Source organism: Lichenostomus cassidix, chromosome 3 (genome assembly GCF_008360975.1).
Source record: "Lichenostomus cassidix isolate B80296 chromosome 3, HeHo_3.0, whole genome shotgun sequence".
Lineage (NCBI taxonomy): Eukaryota > Metazoa > Chordata > Aves > Passeriformes > Meliphagidae > Lichenostomus > Lichenostomus cassidix.
The window spans coordinates 105,744,844-105,764,577 of NC_139483.1; the positions used below are offsets into that span (position 1 = coordinate 105,744,844).

Here is a 19,734-nt window from a genome sequence, read left to right on the forward strand (position 1 = left end):
ACTGGCAGGATGGTCGGGCACAAGTCTTGCCTGGGGCGTTGATAAATCAATATAATAATACATTTTTAAAAATCAAGTATAAAGGTCTTGAGGAAACACCCCCTTTATGTGGCTCACGGTTATTGTGAGACTGTCAGTGCAGCACTGCTGGGGGGAAAAGCCCTGACATTTCCCTCATCTGATGGTATCTCTGGCTGATTTCAGTTTCAGATTCAGTGTCATGGTCAGCACTGCAGGGTGAGGTGTGAAATCTTGTCATACAATTTAATGAACTGTGGGTAAACCAGGCGGCTGGGCTGGGCTGGGCTGGGCTGGGCTGGGCTGGGCTGGGCTGGGCTGGGCTCGGCTCGGCTCGGCTCGGCTCGGCTCGGCTCGGCTCGGCTCGGCTCGGCTCGGCTCGGGAGCTGTCCTCGCTCCTGATTGGCTCACTCACCGCGCGCTCCCTCTCTGATTGGTGGGAAGCCCTGCCGGAGGGAGCGCGCGCGTTGCAGTTGCCAAGGCAGCTCAGGACGCTGTGTGGCCGGGCGCGGAGGGATCCAGCCGTGCCTCCGCCTCGTCTCATCGGGGCCACATCAGGGCTGCCGTGTCCCTGTCCCCACGGGTTTCTGTGCCCCTGTCCCCACAGGTAGCCGGGTCTCTGTCCCCATGGGCGGCGTCTCCTGATCCCGAGAGGCTGTAGGTGATGGGTGAGGGACTATTTTTTTTCGGCGGAAGGTCACGGAGGTCAGTGTAGTGTTACGCCATTTTCCCCTCAGCGGGGCGGTGCGGTGCTGTGCTGTTCTGTGGCTGTGGCTTCTCTTGGAGCTCTGTCATGCTGCCCCTGGGCCTCCCGGGGACGTGCTCAGTGAGGGACCCCGGCATGGGTTTGGTGGGAATGGAGCTTTGCCGCCCACCTCCTCATCCCTGAGGCCTGCGGGACCCGCCGCAGCAGGGTGCGCGGCAGGCCGGGCCCGGAGGGATGTCGGCCTTTCCCTTTGGCCGGCCTTGACCCCATCGCTGCCTCCGGAGTGCAGGGCCAGGCCAGGACCCTGCGGGCATACACGCGTTGTTACCTCAGTATTCATGGTCTGAAAGGTTCTGTTCACGGAGCTGTCCTGCTCGAGCTAGAGACTGGTTCTGTTACCGTTCTCTGTCCCTGCACCGGAGGCAATCGGAGGGGACCGAGGCACCAGGAAAGGCAGCCAGCTGTGCTTTTGCAGGGTGCCAGCCGTGTGGTGACACGAGAGCCTGCATGGCTGAACGGGGCTTTTGAGAGGACTGCGGTGTATGAGGGTACTTATATTTGTAACAGAGCGATTGAAATGTGTTTTCTCAAAGCTGCTGAGCACAAAGAGTGTGAATTTTAGCAGGTGGGTGTTTGGGGGTGAACCTTTTGCTTTAACTGAGGAAAAAAGAGAAAGCCGTCTTAAAAACCTACTGATACAGAGCTACATTGCTGACAGCACAGAAGGTTGCATGTTTATCTAGCAAAAGTTATTAGGCAAGGTTATTCTCAGGTTTGATCATTACAGAGTGGTTTGGGTTGGAAGAGACCTTAAAGATCATCTTGTTCCAACCTCTCTGCCATGGGTAGGGACAGCTTCCCCTAAACCAGGTTGCTCAAAGCCCCATCCAACCTGGCTTTGAACACTTCCAGGGATCTGGCTCAGTGAAACAAATGTCCTAATACAGAACAGCCAACCTGCTCATGGGATTTGGTATTTGCAGACTGTAACTGCTAGATTGACTAAAATGCTTGTTTTATCCACTGAGATTTTGGAAATCCTTTACTGTATTTCTGTCTAAGCCTGTGATTAAACCTTTAGTTTCAAGACCTGCAAAAGAGCTGCTGTCTCATGTCAGGGAGCCCTGCCTTTGCAGAGAGGAGAGTTAGCATCTCCTAGCAAGAGTCCAAAAAAAGCAGAAAAAGAAAAGATTAAGATTCAGTGGCAGCTTGAGTTATGAAGATAGGGGGTGGGAGGTGGAAATCCTGCAAATAGAGTCTTTACTACTTGTGGGTTCCTCAAGGCAGATTTTCTGTGTTTGCACTGTTCTGTGTCCCCTGGGATCCCAATTCTCTGAGGTCAAACACCTCCTTTGCTTTGTGCTCAGTCTTTATTTGTGAGATGGATGAAGAGGGAGTCTTAATACTAGTTATGGAAAATAGAGAGAAGGTAGGCTAATGGTTGGAATTTTGTTTGCATTACTTGTTTTATAAGCTTAGAAATATTATAATATGTATTTTCCTCATCTCAGGCTTGTCCAGGGTATCAGAAATGGGGTCAGTGCTAACCAGGGTGCAAGGTGCTGTTGTTTATCTGTGTAGGTCACACAGTGCAGTTTCCTTTAACTGGTTGTTGCAGGATGAAGGATAAACTGTGAGAATCCTTCTGCTGCTCCTCAGAGACCAGGGAATTGGATATGCTTTCCTGGAACTCAGTTGGTTTGGTCTGTCTGGAAAAAAGGGAAACTCTTTCTCACAGGGAACACCAGCCTCCACGGCAGGCACAGCTCTCTGCAGGGGCCACAAATAGACAAAAAATGTGTTTATTTCCAGATGGATAGTGGCAGAACACCTGCTTCCAAAATCGTGTATCCTAATTGTAATCCCCTGTTTTCCTCTGTGTCTGTTGTCTCCTCTGTACAAAGAAGGCAGGGAATCACTGCAGAGGAAGTGCCTGCTGCCTGCCCACACTGCTAAGGGCAGTATGTATTTCTGGGTTTGGAGGCTGTCTTACAGAGCTGAGAAAATCCCATAGAGGACTGGGAGGTTGTGACCTATTCCATTGCAAATCTTTTAGTTTCCCTTGTGTCTGATGAAAGAATAGAAATCTTGCAGAACTATGCAGAAGGGAAAGAAGGTTCTTTGCACCACATGCATTACATTGGTTTTTTCCCCTTAATTTGGTTTGACCTATGATACATGGAGGAAATGAGGATTTTTCTTTTACAGAAGCAGTTGGAGGGAAGGATGTGAGCTTGCCCATTTGAGGAAGGGAATTTTCAGGACATGGCTCAGCAAGGCCCTGAGCAATCCTTGTCTGTGAGGTTTGCTCTTCTTCAAGCTGGCATTGGGACCAGGTGACTTCCTGAGGTCCCTTCCAACATACGCTTTCCTGTGGTTTCTGACTCTCTGTCAGAAAAGACAGGAAAGCATTTCTGTGAGGATGCAGGAATATCCCAGCAGATGTTTTTTGTCAGTGGACAAGGGCAGGGAATATGAAATGAAACAAGATGTAAAGACTTTACCTCGAATTGATGGTGAGAAATTTGAGTCTGCACTCGAGAGGTCATTTGGGAGTCAGATATTGTCACTAAAGTGCTGGACTGGATAGAATAAACTCTTAAATGTTGTCTCATACAAAAATTGGTTGTTTTATGAATACCTGATTCAGAGAATTTTTGCAGATTCTTTTAACTAGATTAATTGAAGACCAGATTTTTTTTTTTTTTTTTTTTTTTTTTGTAACTGAAAGATATGGCTGAAGACTTGAGGTCAGTATCTCTGCAGAAATAAGCTTTTTTTTTGTTCCACTCTTTAGGTAAATAATGTTGTGAATCTATTGTTTCCTGAAAGTAGTGTGTGTCCCATGAATCTGAAATAGGGGTTTAAATGGAGGTTCCTGTAAAGGGCATTTTGCCTCTGTAGTCCCACTGTCTCTATTGTAATTCAATCCAGATACCCTGATGCACATACAAAAGAGGAGATGGAATTTTCTAGCTGGAGCTCAGTTAGCACTTCAGCATAAGCTTCATCTAGTAGACCTAACTTTAAAAACCAATAAAATGTAGCCATCCCTGGAGTGGGATGTGGCAGTTACTTGAAAGGGACTTTTATGTGATTGAAAAAGGCACAAAGGGAAGAAGTTATAGTCTGGAGGTGAAATTTGATAACTCTGAAATGTTTCCAAAGCTGACAGACATTTTAAAATAATTTGTCAATCACTGTTCTTTGAAACAAAATGTACTGTCCATGGTTTGTGGAGATGAGGACAGACAGTCCCACCAGAGGCAGTATCTGACTGAAAACCTGATACTTCATCTCTCTGTTTCACTTACTGTGACAGGAAAATGCTGCTGGTACCAGCAGTTAGAATTCCTGTAGGGATTTGTTTCATTGATTGGTAGGAATTGTAAGGAAATGAAGTTCTTGCTGTTAAAAAATTGTTTTATATGGTTTTGACTGTTTGAATGTTTTTCCCAGACTAGTCCAAGCATGGGAAGTGTGAAGGTTCCCTGGCTACAAAGATTTGCAAATCAGAAACCTGTGAGAAGAGCCAATCGGCAACAGCCTTGGAAGGTGAGTGGCCCCCAACATGCCTTCTGCTGTAGGTTCTGCTGAAGAACACAGGAAACCAGTATCTGTAACTGGGATCCCAGGGCATTTGTGTGTAACTGGGCTCCTGTGTTGGAACTGGTCACCTAATCCCACTGAGATTCTGGACAGTGTTTTCTGGTCTGTCTGTGCTCCCAGACTGCCATCTTTGGCATGTGCCTGAATTAATCTCTGAGCCCTGAGCAGGAGCTTTGTGCTTCAGTCTGTCCCTCCATGGCACACTCAGAAATGGGTATTGCAGTTGTATTACTTCTTACTATTCCATCCTAGTTTGTGGCTTGGTGGTGGAACCTGGGTGAGAACCTGATCTTTGTAAAGCAGGTTGTCTTTTTATGCAGACCTTTTCCTTTCTTTACATTTATCCAGAGGTTCTCCTCAGCACCAGCAGAATGGCACAACAAATACTTTTGATTGCAGCAGATGTTTTGGGAAGGAATGTATTGCCAAAGATTGGCTAATACAGAAGGAAGGGCTTCTGTTGTGTGAAGGTGTGAGTGGAGGAATGAAACAGAAGTTACGAAGGGAAGAATGAAAAACTGTTGTTTGCAAAGTTCTGTAAAATCTTAGAGATGTTTGTAATAGAGAAGGAGATTAGAGAACTTGGTAAATAGCAACAGATTAAATGGGTTTTATCAAACTTGCATCCTTTTTAGGAAGCTTTATTGAGTTACTTGCAGTTTGGTGTGTGGAAAAGTTTCCCATAAAAGCTGAAACAAGCTTGTGACTAGTTAGAATCATGGATTCATGGAACAGCCCAGGCTGGGAGGGACCTTGGAAGATTGCCTGGTCCAGCCTTTAATGGGAAAGAGACACTAGATGAGGGTATCTAGCTCCCTGTCCAATTGCAGCTTGAAAACCTTCACCACATCCCTGGGGAGGTTGTTCAGTGAATGACTGATCTCATTGTAAAAATTTCTTTCTTATATTGAGATGAAACCTCTGCCTATGCAACTTATTCCTCTTACCCCTTGTCTTCCCCCTGCAGCTTCAGGTGAAGTGAGAGCCTCCATTCTCTTTGTAGCTCTCTGTAAGTAGTACTGTGCTGAGGCTCCCCCTGGCTCTGCTGTTCTCCAGGGGGAAGAGACTTAATTCCTTCAGTCAAAGGAGACACAACTCCTTTAGTTCTGAAAGATTCTTCAGACATGTATCATCCTATAGGAAAACTTCTCCCCTGTTCACCAGTGATGGTTCTGCTCAGCTAGAGTGATGGTCTCTGTGCTGCTGTCATGGTGCTGGTTTTAAAAAGGATCTGTGATTATGGGAAGTAAATCTGTCAGGTGTAATACATCATACCAGTTGTTTCAAATAGTAGGATTAAAGGGTCTTAATATGTGCCAGAAATTTAGATTTCCTCTTTCTCATTTGTTTTTGGTGTTTTTGTTTTTTTTTTTACTCGTCTCTTCCTTGCTTGCTCTGATGTATGATGTCCTGCTCATGTCAGTGTAATAAACCTTTTGGAGTATGGAGCTGGTCAGCAGGGCCAGGGCAGACATGACTGAAAACTACACTGTCTATTGGAATCAAAAAGCAATATTAAGTACAGGAGCAGCTGGCTAATTTTCCATTCTATCACAAAATGCATTCCATCCCCAAATGATAGATTTGGTCTGCACTGCCTGTACTCCTTGGCTGGAGTGCAGGAGCTGAGTTAATGAGCCACATGTTTGGCACAGGTAAGAAATAGAGGCAAGGAGCAAGTGGTGTTTGGTCATGGTGAGGAGCAGCCAAGGAGGATGGTCTGAGCATGTGCATTCCAGTTCTCATTGCAGTTCTTCCCACACTTTTCTGTTGCTACTCAACCCAACTGTTCAGAGCAAATCTTGCAAGGATTTGCCAGCTGGGTTATGGTATAATTTGCCTTTTATCACACCACCAGTAATTGTTTTGAATTTTAAAGTAAATCTAACTCCTACTCGAAGTCCTGCTTTTACCTCATGTGGGTTTTTTTGATGTTTTGTTAGGCAGCACCTGATCAAAGCCGAGACATCATTGCTTCTGTTCGGTGCATATTGGACAGAGAAAATAGTTTTGTGAGGGTAAGAAGTGGTAACTCTTTTCTCATTTGCCATGTGCTTTCCTGCACGTTAGTGCTTTTAGTTTCCAATCTCTGATTCATGAGAAAATGTTAATTGTCTGTATTGGAAAACTCATTCAGAGGTATGACTTTCTGACCTTTTCAATCTCCTCTGGATAGGACTGAAGTAGTAACCCTAAATGTGAATCACAGGTGACTTGAACTCCCTGTTTGCACCTAATACGTGTTCTGTAAGTTTGGGTAATTGGTGACAGTGGTGCTGATTTAGCAGGTTGTCAGTGCTGCAGGAAAGGGCCTTCTGCTGCCTCTCTTGCACAGTCATGAGCTCCCTGCTCTGCAGTGATTTCAGCTCCATAACCTGATGGGAAAAAGTGAGTAATTTTCTGTCAGCCTTGCACCATGGCTTCAAAAATTAAGGGTCTGAATTCCAGAGTTCCTGAAAGGGTGATCTTGGAAACAGGTAGTGGGAAGCAGAGAGAGGGAGGAGCAGAAAGAAGGGCTGGAAAACAGGTGCCTTGGAGCAGTGAGCAGTCAGATCAGCCAAGCTGCAAAGCTTCACTTGTAGAATCTTTAATGTCGTTAGCCAATAGTTTATATGGTTTTTATTTTCCATTTCTTCCTCAGGAGGTGGACAAATTTTTTAGGCACAGTGATTTCCTAGATCTGAGAAGGACTGAGATCCTGTACAAAAAATACCTTGAGGATGTTTCAGACCCACTTATGAAGAAAATGAGGGACCGAATGGACAGGCAGTCAATGGAAGAATTGCTGAAAAGGAAACAAGAACAATTCTCTCAATATTTAAACTACTGTACAAAGAAGGTATCAGTGAAAAGTACATTTCTGTCCTGGAGAGGGCTGCATACAGAGGGCTGTGGAAAAGATCAGGGGTTTAGTTGTTGTTCCCTGTTGATTGAGGAACCTGGAGTTCAGATATACTTTACCTGTAACTTATTTTTCCCAAGGACTTCTGTAATGGTGATGTGTTAGAACTGTTTAAGTTCACCATCAGATATGAACAGCAGCATTGCTTGGTGCAGTGAACACATGCTGGGGTCTGAATATGATGAGACACCATATTGATGTGTGTTTCCTCTGTGAGCTGTACCATTTAGTGGGAAAACCTTGAACTCTGTCAGCTGAAACCAGAGGCTGAGTGAGCAGGCAATGGACTGCACTCTTCATGTCTCAGAAGTTCAGCTACAGCAGTACTGCACTCTGTTGGCAGAGCATGAGTGAAATGATTTTGTGGCCTTGGACGCTACTGATCAAGCCTCGTAAAAGAAAAAAATATGGGAACAGGGAGATACAAACAATTTTCTTAAGTCTGCAGGCATGTAATAGACTCAGCCCATGGATTTTGTAGTTCCACGTGTTTCAGTACTCAAAAAAATTGCAGTCACTGTAAAAAATACTTGTCAGTTTTCTTCTTTCTTTATTCTTTGTTTCACATCACTCTTGAGTATCAGGTCCCAAGACTAAACTTTCTGCATCTCAGGAATGAAAATAGAGAAAAATAAAAGTAGTTATGTAATCTGCCATGAAAAGAATGGCATTTTATCAAGAGCAGGCATTTGTTGTCACTGGAAACCACTTCACAGTGGAATCGTAAACAAGCTACTCATCCAGATATGAAAATGTCATGGGAGCTATGTTGTTTTAATGAGACCAAATAATCTCTCTTTCAAAGGCCTGCTGTGACAGACCCATGCATTTAAACTGCATGGAATGACAAAGACATGAACCAGTCCTGATGAAGCCCTGGGATTTAGGATATGTTGGGTGTATGTACATATCTGGGTCTGCATCAGTCCATCTTGCAAGCTGCTGTGCCAGGTCAGGAATTTGCTGGGTGTCCTCCAGAAGCACTGGCTGGTGTATGGGGATGTGTCCTGCCTGAAGAGTCGCACCAGCACCAGTGATCAGCTTCTACCTTTTCTCCTAGCTCTACAGTGTCAGGTCTATCACCAGCAAGTCTGAAAATCAGGCTGAGGTCCTTCACAGTTACAGGACAACTTACTTGCTTAAGTTTGCATTAACCATGGCAGCATATCATAAATTTTGCAGAATTTAAGACGCTTGTGTGGGTTAGTTAATATGGTTAATTCCAGATGCATATTTTTCCTTCCCTCCCTTCTCTTTGCCCTTTTTCTCCTGCTCTCTTCCCTGCTTTTAGGCTTCTGCTTCTCCTGTTGCAGGGTTATTGATGCTGTGGCCATGAGGTGTGGGTTCAGGTCTTTATTTCAAGGTATAGATGGAAAAAACAGCTCATGAACACACACTTGGAGCTGGGATCTTGCAGACCAGTGACCTGCCAAAGGCTGTGGCTCATGAGGGCTCACTCACTCCTGTTTTGTCTTTTCTTTTTAATATGTTTTGCTGAAATCACAGAATATTTTGAGTTGGAAGAATCATAAGTCAAACTTTTTAAGTGAGTGGCCCATTCTGGGATCAAACCCACAATCTTGGTGTTATTAGCACCATGCTCTGACCAACTGAGTGAATCTCAGGGCTTCCTTCTCTGGAAGAACACTTTCCAGTAAAATTTACATTGTCTTGAGTGTCCTAGTTAAGGTTAGCATTTTAGTCTGTAATTATTTCTGGATGCTTAATGAAATCATTTATTATGTGTTTATGCCTATGATAATTTAAAATGGATGGACGAATCTTCCTGTTACACTTCAGTCACCAGCTTTCTGAGGTGCAGTGTATGAAAATTCGGGAATCCTTTTTTTGACCACCCTGGTGCTGTGTTCTCGCCATGCCTGGCTGTGTCCCACCCAGACTGGCTGCTCTCACTATTGCACCACCAATAGCTTCTGAGACCTGACCCAGTACCTGTTTCTCCCACAGGGCTATGTGTTTTTGGAAGATTATGACCCATCAGAGTATGATCCATTCTTCCACAAGACGTACAGAGACTGCTGAAGGTGCGAGGAGGTTTGGAGTCCCACTTTGACCAGGAGGAAGTTAATGGAGCATGTTAACTGATGTGTTGCTGGCAGGGCTGGTGTAGAGGAGCACATTCTATTTTTACTAGCTAGCTCCTACTGCATTTAAGCCTAAGAGTATTTGAACATGATTTTCCCCAGGAACACAGTCTGGATCTATACTAAGCCCAAATTTTGAGGCACAGTAGCAATGGCAGGGGGGAGGGTTGATTGCCTCATTTCAAATCCATTGTGGCAGCACTGGGGATGTCCTAAGGGGGGTTGAAGAGTTCCCAGGCAAGCTCAGTGTGTGCTCTGTAGAAGGAAATAACCTGACTGCTCAGCTGATCTTTACAGAAGCACAGCAACAGTTTTTCCTTCTCTTTAAAGGATGAAAGACATCAACCAGCACAATGACACAAAGCCAATGATGTCACCTGACTACAGCACCAAGCACAGCCATCAAAGGTACCCTTTACAAAAATAGGTTACATGTGCTGCCAAAGCAAGTAAGAACAGGCCACGTCTTTGGGCAAACTGCAATAAACTTACTGTCTTAAACATGTAGGTCTGAAATGTTGTTACCCAGCAGCCAAAGAAACGTGTGAGATACTGCTCCTCTTCTTCCGAGCTCCAGTTTATGCTCTATAGGCCAAAACCTGCTATTTTAGGAGGTTTATCTAAGGCTGAGCTCAGTAAAGACAGTGCTGTTGTTCTCTACTGGAGACAGTGTCCAAGCAGTAAATCAAAGTTTTAACATACACAGGTGTTTTGAGAAGGCAGGAAATAAGTAGGGGAGAGGAGATGGGACGTGGTGGTGTACAAAACACGTGGTGCTTTTTGGAGAGTCGGTGCAGAGCAGCAGCTGCTGCCAGTGCCCTCAAACCAGTCCCTCTCCCGTGCCAGCGCAGTCCCCTCTCCCTGCTGCTGTGGCTGCTCAGCAGCTCTGGGCTCAAAGCCTGGAAACAGAATTTTCTCTGTTCACCAAACTCCCACCGTACAGACACAATCTCTCAAGAGTTGCCAAGATTTGAGTTTTATTTAGGATTAGAAATACTGAACCACAGAAAACTGTTAAAAGTAACAGAGGTTGACTCAGTAACAGGAGGGTGCACAGATGGTGACTGGGTGGGAAACTGCCAGACTTCAGGAGGAATTTCTGCACCCGTGGAAAACAAGGGCACAGACTGCTCAGAACTGCATGCTGTGCTTCTGCAACAAAGCAGTTTAAGGAGGCAGTAAAATGGTTACAATGTATCAAATATTCATAAACAAACTTTCTTTTTTTTAAACCATCCCTGATTTGATGCCAAGAGAAAGTTTTTGCTTTCAACCAGTTCATTTTACAGGTTTGTATTGGGGTGACAGTTCCCCCAGAGCAAACCTTTTAAACTTGTAATAAACTTTTCTTGAACAAATCCTATAGGTTTTTCTCATTATTTCACATTCCCCTGTACAATAAAATATACTTTTTTAAAATCACTATGCATCAATAAACATCTGTAGACAAATTAATAAACTTATATTTTACTCTCTATATACATGTTGGCAATGTCAAAGCTTCAAGATTCACATGGAGGTCTGCAAGACCAAGGAAATGTACACAAATAACTTATATTTAGGAAAAAACCCGAAGAGCTGAAGAGTATTTTGCCACATTGTTGTGGGTCACAGTATTTAAAATATTTTTTTCTAGTTATTCTTCACAACCACATTGTCTCAGCAGAGAATGATAAATCAAACTGAAGCAGAAAATCAAGTAGCAGTTACTGATTCCAGTGCAGAACTAAAGTCAAGTAAAGAACTATACTTGATTCTTAAAGAATATACAATATATCGGAGACTTCTCCAGTGCTAAGGCTTCTTCAGCATTTAACCGTTAAAACTATCATCCTGAGATGGGAAAATTCCAGTGGATATCACTTTTAAGATTTCAAATGGAATGATTCTAGTGCTGAGCTTAAACCATTCCTCAGTCTGTCTGTCAGACTAAGTGGTAAAATATACAAACAGCTTGGTGCCACATTTCTATATAATACTTTTTATGGCCCTGAAAATGGAAACATTGGCATCCAAACCCAAGATATTCCAACATAATAAAAAGGCACTGAGCTATAGTACTATATTTACAGTAACATTTGTGTTTGCATAGATCAACAACAACTCGGAAAACTGCAAGGAACTAAGCGCAACTGGGAACTAAGAGGAAATACAGAAGCAGCAGGAACTCTTGCTTAATAACCAGCATGGGGCAAGGAAACTTTTACCAAAAGATGTTCAGGCTGTCAGCTTCATTTGTCCTTCATAAATTAAAAATAAGTGTTCTTAGTGGAGTGTTTTCTGATCGAAGAGCTGCAGGTCAAAGCGCACCCAGACTTCTCCTGTTGGAACTTCATGCAGCAGTAAGTGCTTAGTTGTGGGACCTTTGCTCTCTTGTTCTGTTCTGATTTTTGCTACTGGAACTTCAGTGCGACCCAAAAAATCTGTTGGGCAAGTGAATAAGGAATTTCATTACGTGAAGATGTTAAGCTTAGAAAATCTGAGCGAGTCAGGCTAATGCAATGCTGTGTGATACATGTCCAGTTCCAGAGCACTGCTCCCAAGCTTCCGGTTTGATTGGACCCCAGCCCTGTGTAAACCAACCAGCAGTGATAAAAAAGGGCCTTTTTAGAAGAGACAAATGCTGTGGAATTAGGATGTCACAGTTTGAGCTAAGGGCTTTAAAGACAGTCTTAGGAAATATTTCAGAAACTCAATTTCAAGTGTTCTCAGTTAAGAGTCGGCAGGTCAGAATTAGGTGATGGAACCTGCTTACAAATCAGCTGAGGTGCTACAAAGATAATACAAAAATCAGCTATTTGGCTCAGCTGACTTTTAATTATGCTTATATGTCATGCTTTTCACAAGAATAATGACCTTCAACAATTACTGCCACTAGCAGGATTACAGTCTATTCAGAAATCATATACCCTCTTTGTGGCTATTTGTTATATGACATCTTTGTGTGTACATTAGAAGGTTCACCATGGACTGAAAGACAAGACTCAGCTGTCCAGGTGGGAGAAGCAGCCAGTCAAACTCATGTTAGCTCACAGGAGAAAAGACTGAGCTATAGTTACACACATGGCATCTCAGGTCAAGGCAGTTCCCTGCAAATTTGCAATAACTGACTGTGTGTCAGAGCCCTGAAAAAGCACTTAACCTTTTAGAGAATATGAGAAGCAACTGATTGCCAAAAACGTGCTCAGTTTCCAAGCAACAAGAAAGCTGATCAAGCTGTTGCTGTGCAAATATAATCCAGGACCTTATTTTTGAGCACCTATCGTGAGACCAGAACTTCTGCTTTCAACTTGTCTGTCTCCTCAGTCTGACAAGAAAACAATTCTGTGTCTGATACAAAAGCCAGAGCAAGATCAAATCTGACTGCCTGGAGTTACTGGCTCTGGAAGGCTATTGAACCTCCTGAGTACTGAGGCATTGTTTTGCCCAACATTTCTCCGGCAGCAATAAGATTTACGGGCTCTTGAAACTGCAGCTGAGGAACTGGGTACACCCCAGCTCACAAAAATGCATTCTTTTCCTAAATATTCACACTTACCATCAGGTGAGAACTGATCCCTGTCAAACATGGTGATACACAGGACATCCTGATACAGATCCTTGATGAAGAACTGGCAGTTGAAGTTCCACTTGGGGTTCAGGGTGTCCTGCAGGGTCCTGGTAGTGTAGCTCTGTGATCCCATGCTGATCTCACAGTACGGGTTGCTCTTCCCTGAACACAGAACAGGGAGTGAAACCCCTCTGCAGTGCAGAAAGCCCCCTCCCCATCTGGAGCCTGCTTGGACACTACATTGATGTAGAACATCAATGCTGCTGCCAGAAGATGTGGATCAGGCAATCCCTATATCCCAGAGCAGCACACAGCTGGTTCTTCACTCAGTCCTCTGAAGCTAAAGAATGACTATTTAATACAGAAACTGTAGCTGAACCACAGTGTTTCCCACATGACCAACTCCTCTCAGCCAGCCTTTCCAAATGTTACAGGAATCAAAGTGATCTGAGACTGTTTCCCTCACTCACCATTGGGCTTACAGGCCTTTAGTTCTGTTGCTTCAATCACGTGCACCATCAAGCGTCCTATTCCTGAGGTTTTCTGTGAACGAGCTGGGAACAAAGAGGTCAGAAATAAATGGATTGGTTGGAACTGTAAAAACCGGCAGTAGATCTGAAGAGGGAGATTCCACACAGACTCTGGCATCTGCCAGGAAAGGCTCTGCCCATGTATCCAGGTGGATGAGAGGGAAATACAGAACTCGGTAGGTACCTTGATAAGCCTTTTCACGTTTCTTCTTCTCTGTCTCAATGTACTGCTCTGATGCCGCTTTGATTTTCTGGACCCAGGCAGTCCTGCAAAGAGCAATCCCCACAGTCAGGGTCATCCCACAGGCAGCCAAGTCTTCAGTGTCAGTTACTCTGTCCCTCTCTCTTCCCCACTCTCCCCTCCTTGGGTTTCAGAGGCATCACAAATCAACTCAGTTTGTGGACTAAAGCAATGGAGTTTTTGGATTTAATCTTATGCCACATTCCAAATCAGCCTAAATAAATGGAAGTGGAGCTGCTGTTCTATTAAAGACTTGTGGGTCACATTAAAGATTGACCAGGGCTGGGGAAGAGGCCTATGGGATGCTGGATTTTGCAGCCCTAAACTATTCTTTTATACAACTGTAACATCAAGGAGCAGCAGATGTGGCTGGATTGCACTACAAGAGCTGCCACACAAGCAGAACAAAATCAGAGAAAATTTGTCATTCAAATGAGAGTTAAGTGAGTTTATTTCCTGACCAAGATACAACTCTGTTCCTGAGCTCAGAGCCTCCATGTCTGCTCACCGGAAACACAACCTGCAGCATCAATCAGCAAGTTTAAGCTCAGATCTACATTTTCACTACTCACCGCTCGTTAATGTTGTCAGTTTTAAGTGTGTAAACTCTGTCAATGTGTGATATGTGGAAAACTGGCTCATCACTTGAAGGGTCTGTGGGCAGCTTCACGAGGACTTCATTTAGGAAAACGGGCTGGAAGAAAAGCAAACATCAGTGTGGCAACATTACCCTGTGACAATAGGCAGAAACTCTTCAAGGATGTTTAAATACACTGGTGTACTGTAGGGAAAATGAAAGTCATAGGACACAGGACAATAAGATCACCATGTAAAGGATGCAAGTAAGGGCTGAGAGAAAAACTTCTCTGGCAATTTACCCCATTTTGTTTCCCTAGGCAAAGAGCTTTGTGAAAGGGGCAGGACTGTGCAAGCAGAACTGCAGTGTGGAGCTTGGAAATCCCAGGAACCTCTCAGGTTGTCTGTGGGAAAACAGCCCTAATACTTAAACTTATGTCTCCAGTTTCAGAACCCTGAGAATACATACTGTGTGGGCACAGAGACTAAAATCTTGCACCTTCTACTGTTTTCTGAAGAAGGACAGGAGTTTGCTTGTGGATGCAGGAACCTGTGCAAACTGAAGTCAAGGCTCCTGCTTCTGAACATCCTACTCAGCTGTTCAGGCATGATGCTACTTCTGCCCTTTTCCCCGAAAGTGGATGGAAGTGTTTGTTAAACCAAGACCCAAAAGCCTGTCCTTTTCTGGGCACTATGCCCAATGGCATTTGTGCAAGTTGTCTGCCAGAAGGTGCCCATCTGACAGCAAAAGGGACCACATAGCTTATCCCAGAGGAAGAGCAGCATTCCTCATCAGAAGCCAGGACCCACTGTACCAATACAACCATGAAGCACCTTGACTCACTCACCATTTTGTACATTTTGAACTGGGAGTTGCATTTGGGGCTGAAGAGTTTATCGGATCCGGAAGACACAAACTGTTTAACCATGTAGGTGAGCAGCAGGAAGTCATTGAAAAGGAATCCATACAGCTCCTTACTGCTCTTGGCCTTGTACAGCTTCCCACTGTGCAGGAGCTTCCGTGGTCCCAAGCAGTTTGTGAGGGAATTGAACACAGGTTGCTAGGAAGAGACAAAACCCATTAGCAGCAGAAAGTCTCTGCAGATGTCAGCTCCTGCTCCTCTTCACCACAGAGATTGATCAAGCTGCTCAAAATGCTCTTCTGTTTTGTTTAATGAATTCCATTATAAATGAAGGGAACTGTTCTGTGATCAGCTATGGTAACAGCACAGCTCCCACCTCAGAGCAGATTTAAGCTTTACCAAAAACATACAGAGGGAGGACCAGATAAAGGCATTTACTGCACAGCCATTTCTGTGTTGCCCAGAAGCTGTGTTTAAGAAGAGGTTGCATAGGCTTGCAGTCAGGTCACCTCTTCCAGATGACTGGGTGATGGAACCAGGACAGACCTTCTGGGCCTGTCAAGCCTTGGTTCCTTATGCAGACAATGGAGAACTGTCTCACACAGCTCAGTTTGAAAGCTCTCCTGAAAGGTACACAAGCCTGAACACTGTATATTCTTGAGGATCTGGCACTGAGGGCTTCTGTTCCCTTCCTGCTTGAAGGAAATTCTGGGAAACATACACTAAGTGAAATCCCCCACAGTAACACCTGACTTAGCCCAGTGGCAGCATGATCAGGAGTTCAGAGAGAAGCATTATTTCTGTCTGTTTAATGGTCTAAATGGTATCAGTTTTTAAGCTCATAAACCAAGATTTCTCTGCCACTAAAATCACGCAAAAACAATGGTTCATTATGTTACGGCTGTGAGTAGAATTCAATAAAAGCTTCCCTGCCTAGAGCTCAGCAGTGGATCACATTCCAATAAGGCATATGAGCAAGGACTCCCATTCTCTCCCCAGCCTTTCTGAAATGACTCTGGAAAGCCCCAGCCTGGCAGAGCATCAATTCAGGTACCTCAGCAAGGCCTTCACACTGGACATGGGCCTGGATCCATTCCAGCCTGTCCGAGTTCTCCTTCTCACGCACGCCCTCGTTCACCTGGGAGCACAACTCCTCCGCACGCTCCAGGGCGAGCCGGAGGTTACTGTGATCTGGGTGGTTCTCTGGAGTGTTCTCTAGAATCTGGTGCAGATCAAAGAAGGGAGAAAGCAGGATAAAAACAGATGTAAGCACAGATACTTGTCAGAGAAATCCCCAGAAGGGACAAGCCTTTATCTTGGCTTTTGCTATGGAGATCAAACTCAAAGCATTCACCTACAAAGCCTCACTTGAGGTACTCACACTCTTTATGAGCAGAGGGTAGCGTGTTATCCTCTGCATGGGTTTCAGGAGGAAGCTGGAGAGGGGCATTCCTTTGCAGCGAGGGTCCAGGGCAAGTTTCTGTGGTGCAGTCCAGAGATTTAACAGAGACATTGCATTAGTCATCAAAAAACAGCTGATTCACTGAATACTGAAAATCATCAGATTCATTTTTCCAGGCATTCCAAGAGATCTTGGATTTTTTCAGTAACCAAACACTACTTGTATCTAGAACAAACAGGAAAGCTGGCAGTGTCATTGCACCCAGATGCTTTGCCAGCATCAATCACAGGGTCATTGTTCATGCAGAATCCTTACATTCAAAACTGTTCCAGCTTTTATTTTGACATCACAGGCTCCACTCAGGTTGAAAAAGAACAAAGCAATGAAAGAAACAAATGCCTGATGTCAACTGTTCTGGCAGTTCACCTTTTATGGCCTAAGTAAATTAGCTAGAGAGAAAGACAGTGTTACAAATAAAGAACACACACAGTGTTAGCCATGGTCACCATATAAATACACCTGGGAAGGTTCATAGCTATTTTTGCAGGATTTTACTCTTCTGGATTACTTTGATCTGGTTGATGCTGGTTAGATGGCTCCTGTCATTGAGGCAAGGAGAAGGCACAAAAGCTACTGAATCTGATACCTTTAAGTAGTCTTTGAAATCAGCATCTTCATCAGTTTTCTGCTGCAGCAGGGACGCTCCGTTGAGCTGGCAGCTGCAGAAGCGGATGTAGGCCTGCATGTGAGACAGCTCTGCTGCCAAGATGTCCCCAATCATCTGCACTGGCATCTTCTCACCCCCGGTTTTCTTACGCACCCGCAAGGCTCTGGGGAGGAGGAAAGAAATCACCATCCAACTTTGCTGCCAAGTCTGTGAGGCCTAAATCACAACCCTTACAAATCCACCTCTGAAAGGATTTGTAACAAACCTGGGAGGTGAATTTCTTTACACAGCACAGGCACTTCCAGGAGGTGCTGGGGTCCAGCACGAACCTCCAGGAAGTCACTGACACAACACCCTGAGCTGAACGATCTGCCTGGTGGTGTCTGGGGGACTGGGACTCTCCTTTGAGGTTTCTGGGACAATCAGCATCAATCTCTACATTCAACCAGCATCCCATTCAGTGAATTATTAGCTACTTTACCTTTCTAAAGAATATTTTTTGAGAATAAAAGGTTGCTTTGCAGAAAACTGGGAAGAAAACCTCCCATGTTCATACTATTGTGTAGGGTCTGTTTCTAAGGTATTATAACAAATGTGCATCTGTTCTTGCTGTTTATTTCTCCCTCTCTCATATTATGACTCCTTTTGAAGCAGTCTGACTGCATTTAGCTGTTCTGAATGCAAGCATGCACAGGAAATAATCAGTGAGGACAGGATACTGACAGAAACCCAAAAAACTTCCTGGGGAAAGGATGACAGAATAATGAAGAGGTAAGACTGTAGGTAAGTACTCACTTCAGTAACTTTGTATTTGACATGATGAGTTCCTTCCAGTTAACAAAGATCAGCCCCATCTCTCCATCTGTGAGACAGCCTGAATCAGCCATTGGTTTTTGGAAAACCTACAGCCAAAAAGTGAGCAGTTTTTCAGAGACAGAAACAGTTCAGCCTCCTGTTCAGCCCAGCAGTGACTTTGAATGCTCAGTGTCTAATTTCTCTGCCGTTAAAAGCAATTCCTTACTAGCACTTGTGACAGCTGTTTCCTTTGAGTGTGTGACCCCATTCTGACACTGGCATCAGCACTTGCAGAGCGAGGACAAGCACTGGGACCTGCAGGCTGACAGCTCAGCAGAAGAGCATTCCTGTGATTTCAGAGTCAATCACTACACTAATTGCACTCAGGCATTGCTCCTCTTCCCTGACCCAGAGCACTCAGGGTCACCCTGTGTGCAAAACCTCAGCTGCTCTCAGGGGCCCTCAGCACATCATCTCTGGGGAGCAGAGCACCCGTGTGCTTGTCTGTTTAACACCTGCCAGACTTCACCACACCACTGTTCTACAGAGAGATCAAGTCAGATGCCCAAGAGCACTTAACACTGGCCTGTCCCTGTCCCTGCCCTGGTCTTGCTTCCAGAAATAAAACTGGAGAGAAAGCATGTGATAAGCTTTTATGGTGTGTCTACAGCTTTGTGCTGCTCTGCTTGACACCTGGCCCCAGCCCATCATCTTTTTACTGAGCCCAAACACCTAGGAACAGGATTTGGAAAACAGGAAGGTCTTTGTAAGCTGATGGGTTTCACAAAGTGGTGCTATTTCCTGGTGAGCAGCCACGTAACATTTGCTGGAAAGGGAGATGCCCACACACCTTTCCTCCTTCATAATCTCACAGGTCATAAGAATCCCTTTATTGTTATTATTCAGCAGGACAGAGATATTTTTTTCCAAATGCATTTTCACATCCAAGACATCTCACCTCTACAACAAGCTGCAGATCATCCATGTACCTTTCTTCAGTCTGAATGAGTTCATGAATGTAGCCCTGCCTCTTCCTTTCCATGGGCTGCATGGTGTCAAGGCTCTGCAGATCAGCACACCCTGCAAGAAGAAAGTCAGGAGTTTATATCCCACTCATCAAATTGGACAAATATATAAAATTGCACCAGCATTCAGCAGTCCATGGCTCAGACTATACAGACACTGGTAAACCCTCTCTGCAGCAGCAGTGGGTTTCAAAATCAAGTGATGTAGCAATTGACTCCCTCCCTTCTTTGTGTCACTTTTCACTCTGTCACCTTTTTATTTCTTCAAACACCCCTTGTACTGTGATGCAGAATAAGAGTTCCTGACTTCTTGCCACTTCATTTGTCTCATGACTTTTCTCATCTCTTCTGCCCCATTGATTTGAAACTGTGATTTTCTCTTACCTTTGTGCAATGTCTTTTTGGACTTGATGATCTTAAATGTCTTTTCCAACCTTAATGATTCTATGATTCTAAGCTATCTTTTGTGAGATGAAGTCATCAAAAATGTGTCTGGTCCTGACTTAGGACATTACACCTTTAATCCCCACCCCATTTCTGATTCTCTGCCTTAGTTATTAATTTATTATACAAACCACCACCACAAATTTGTAAAGCTGTAACACATAACGTTATAGTTGTGTATACAACTCTTTTTCCTCAAAATGAGCCTGAAGTATGTTAAATTATTTTTATGCATCAAATATGAAGAATCAAAATCATGCACAGGAACACACCAACAGTCAATTACACAAATCCCAAATTT

General features: G+C 44.3%; 2 protein-coding genes across 8 annotated transcripts in view; one reads left to right on the forward strand and one right to left on the reverse strand.

Annotated features, from left to right (window-relative positions):
• The first annotated feature begins 461 nt into the window (after nt 1-461).
• On the forward strand, nt 462-9,841 carry FAM228B (family with sequence similarity 228 member B). Its single transcript, XM_085056996.1, has 6 exons — nt 462-625; nt 4,184-4,279; nt 6,277-6,351; nt 6,975-7,172; nt 9,204-9,280; nt 9,671-9,841. The coding sequence occupies exons 2-5, from the start codon at nt 4,196-4,198 to the stop codon at nt 9,276-9,278; spliced, it is 432 nt and encodes a 143-aa protein (XP_084913122.1). The 5' UTR covers nt 462-625; nt 4,184-4,195; the 3' UTR covers nt 9,279-9,280; nt 9,671-9,841.
• Nucleotides 9,842-10,300: 459 nt separating this feature from the next.
• The window catches only part of ITSN2 (intersectin 2), an 80,327-nt gene continuing 70,893 nt past the window's right edge, over nt 10,301-19,734 (reverse strand). For all 7 annotated transcript variants that reach the window (XM_085056990.1, XM_085056993.1, XM_085056994.1 and 4 more), the window contains 11 exons: nt 18,923-19,044; nt 17,965-18,071; nt 17,149-17,332; nt 16,482-16,580; nt 16,155-16,322; nt 15,086-15,298; nt 14,234-14,355; nt 13,605-13,687; nt 13,361-13,444; nt 12,879-13,052; nt 10,301-11,763 (listed from right to left, as the gene is read on the reverse strand). In XM_085056990.1, the coding sequence (XP_084913116.1) occupies nt 11,606-11,763; nt 12,879-13,052; nt 13,361-13,444; nt 13,605-13,687; nt 14,234-14,355; nt 15,086-15,298; nt 16,155-16,322; nt 16,482-16,580; nt 17,149-17,332; nt 17,965-18,071; nt 18,923-19,044 (1,514 nt within the window). In that variant the 3' untranslated portion in view covers nt 10,301-11,605. The remainder of the gene's footprint in view (nt 11,764-12,878; nt 13,053-13,360; nt 13,445-13,604; nt 13,688-14,233; nt 14,356-15,085; nt 15,299-16,154; nt 16,323-16,481; nt 16,581-17,148; nt 17,333-17,964; nt 18,072-18,922; nt 19,045-19,734) is intronic.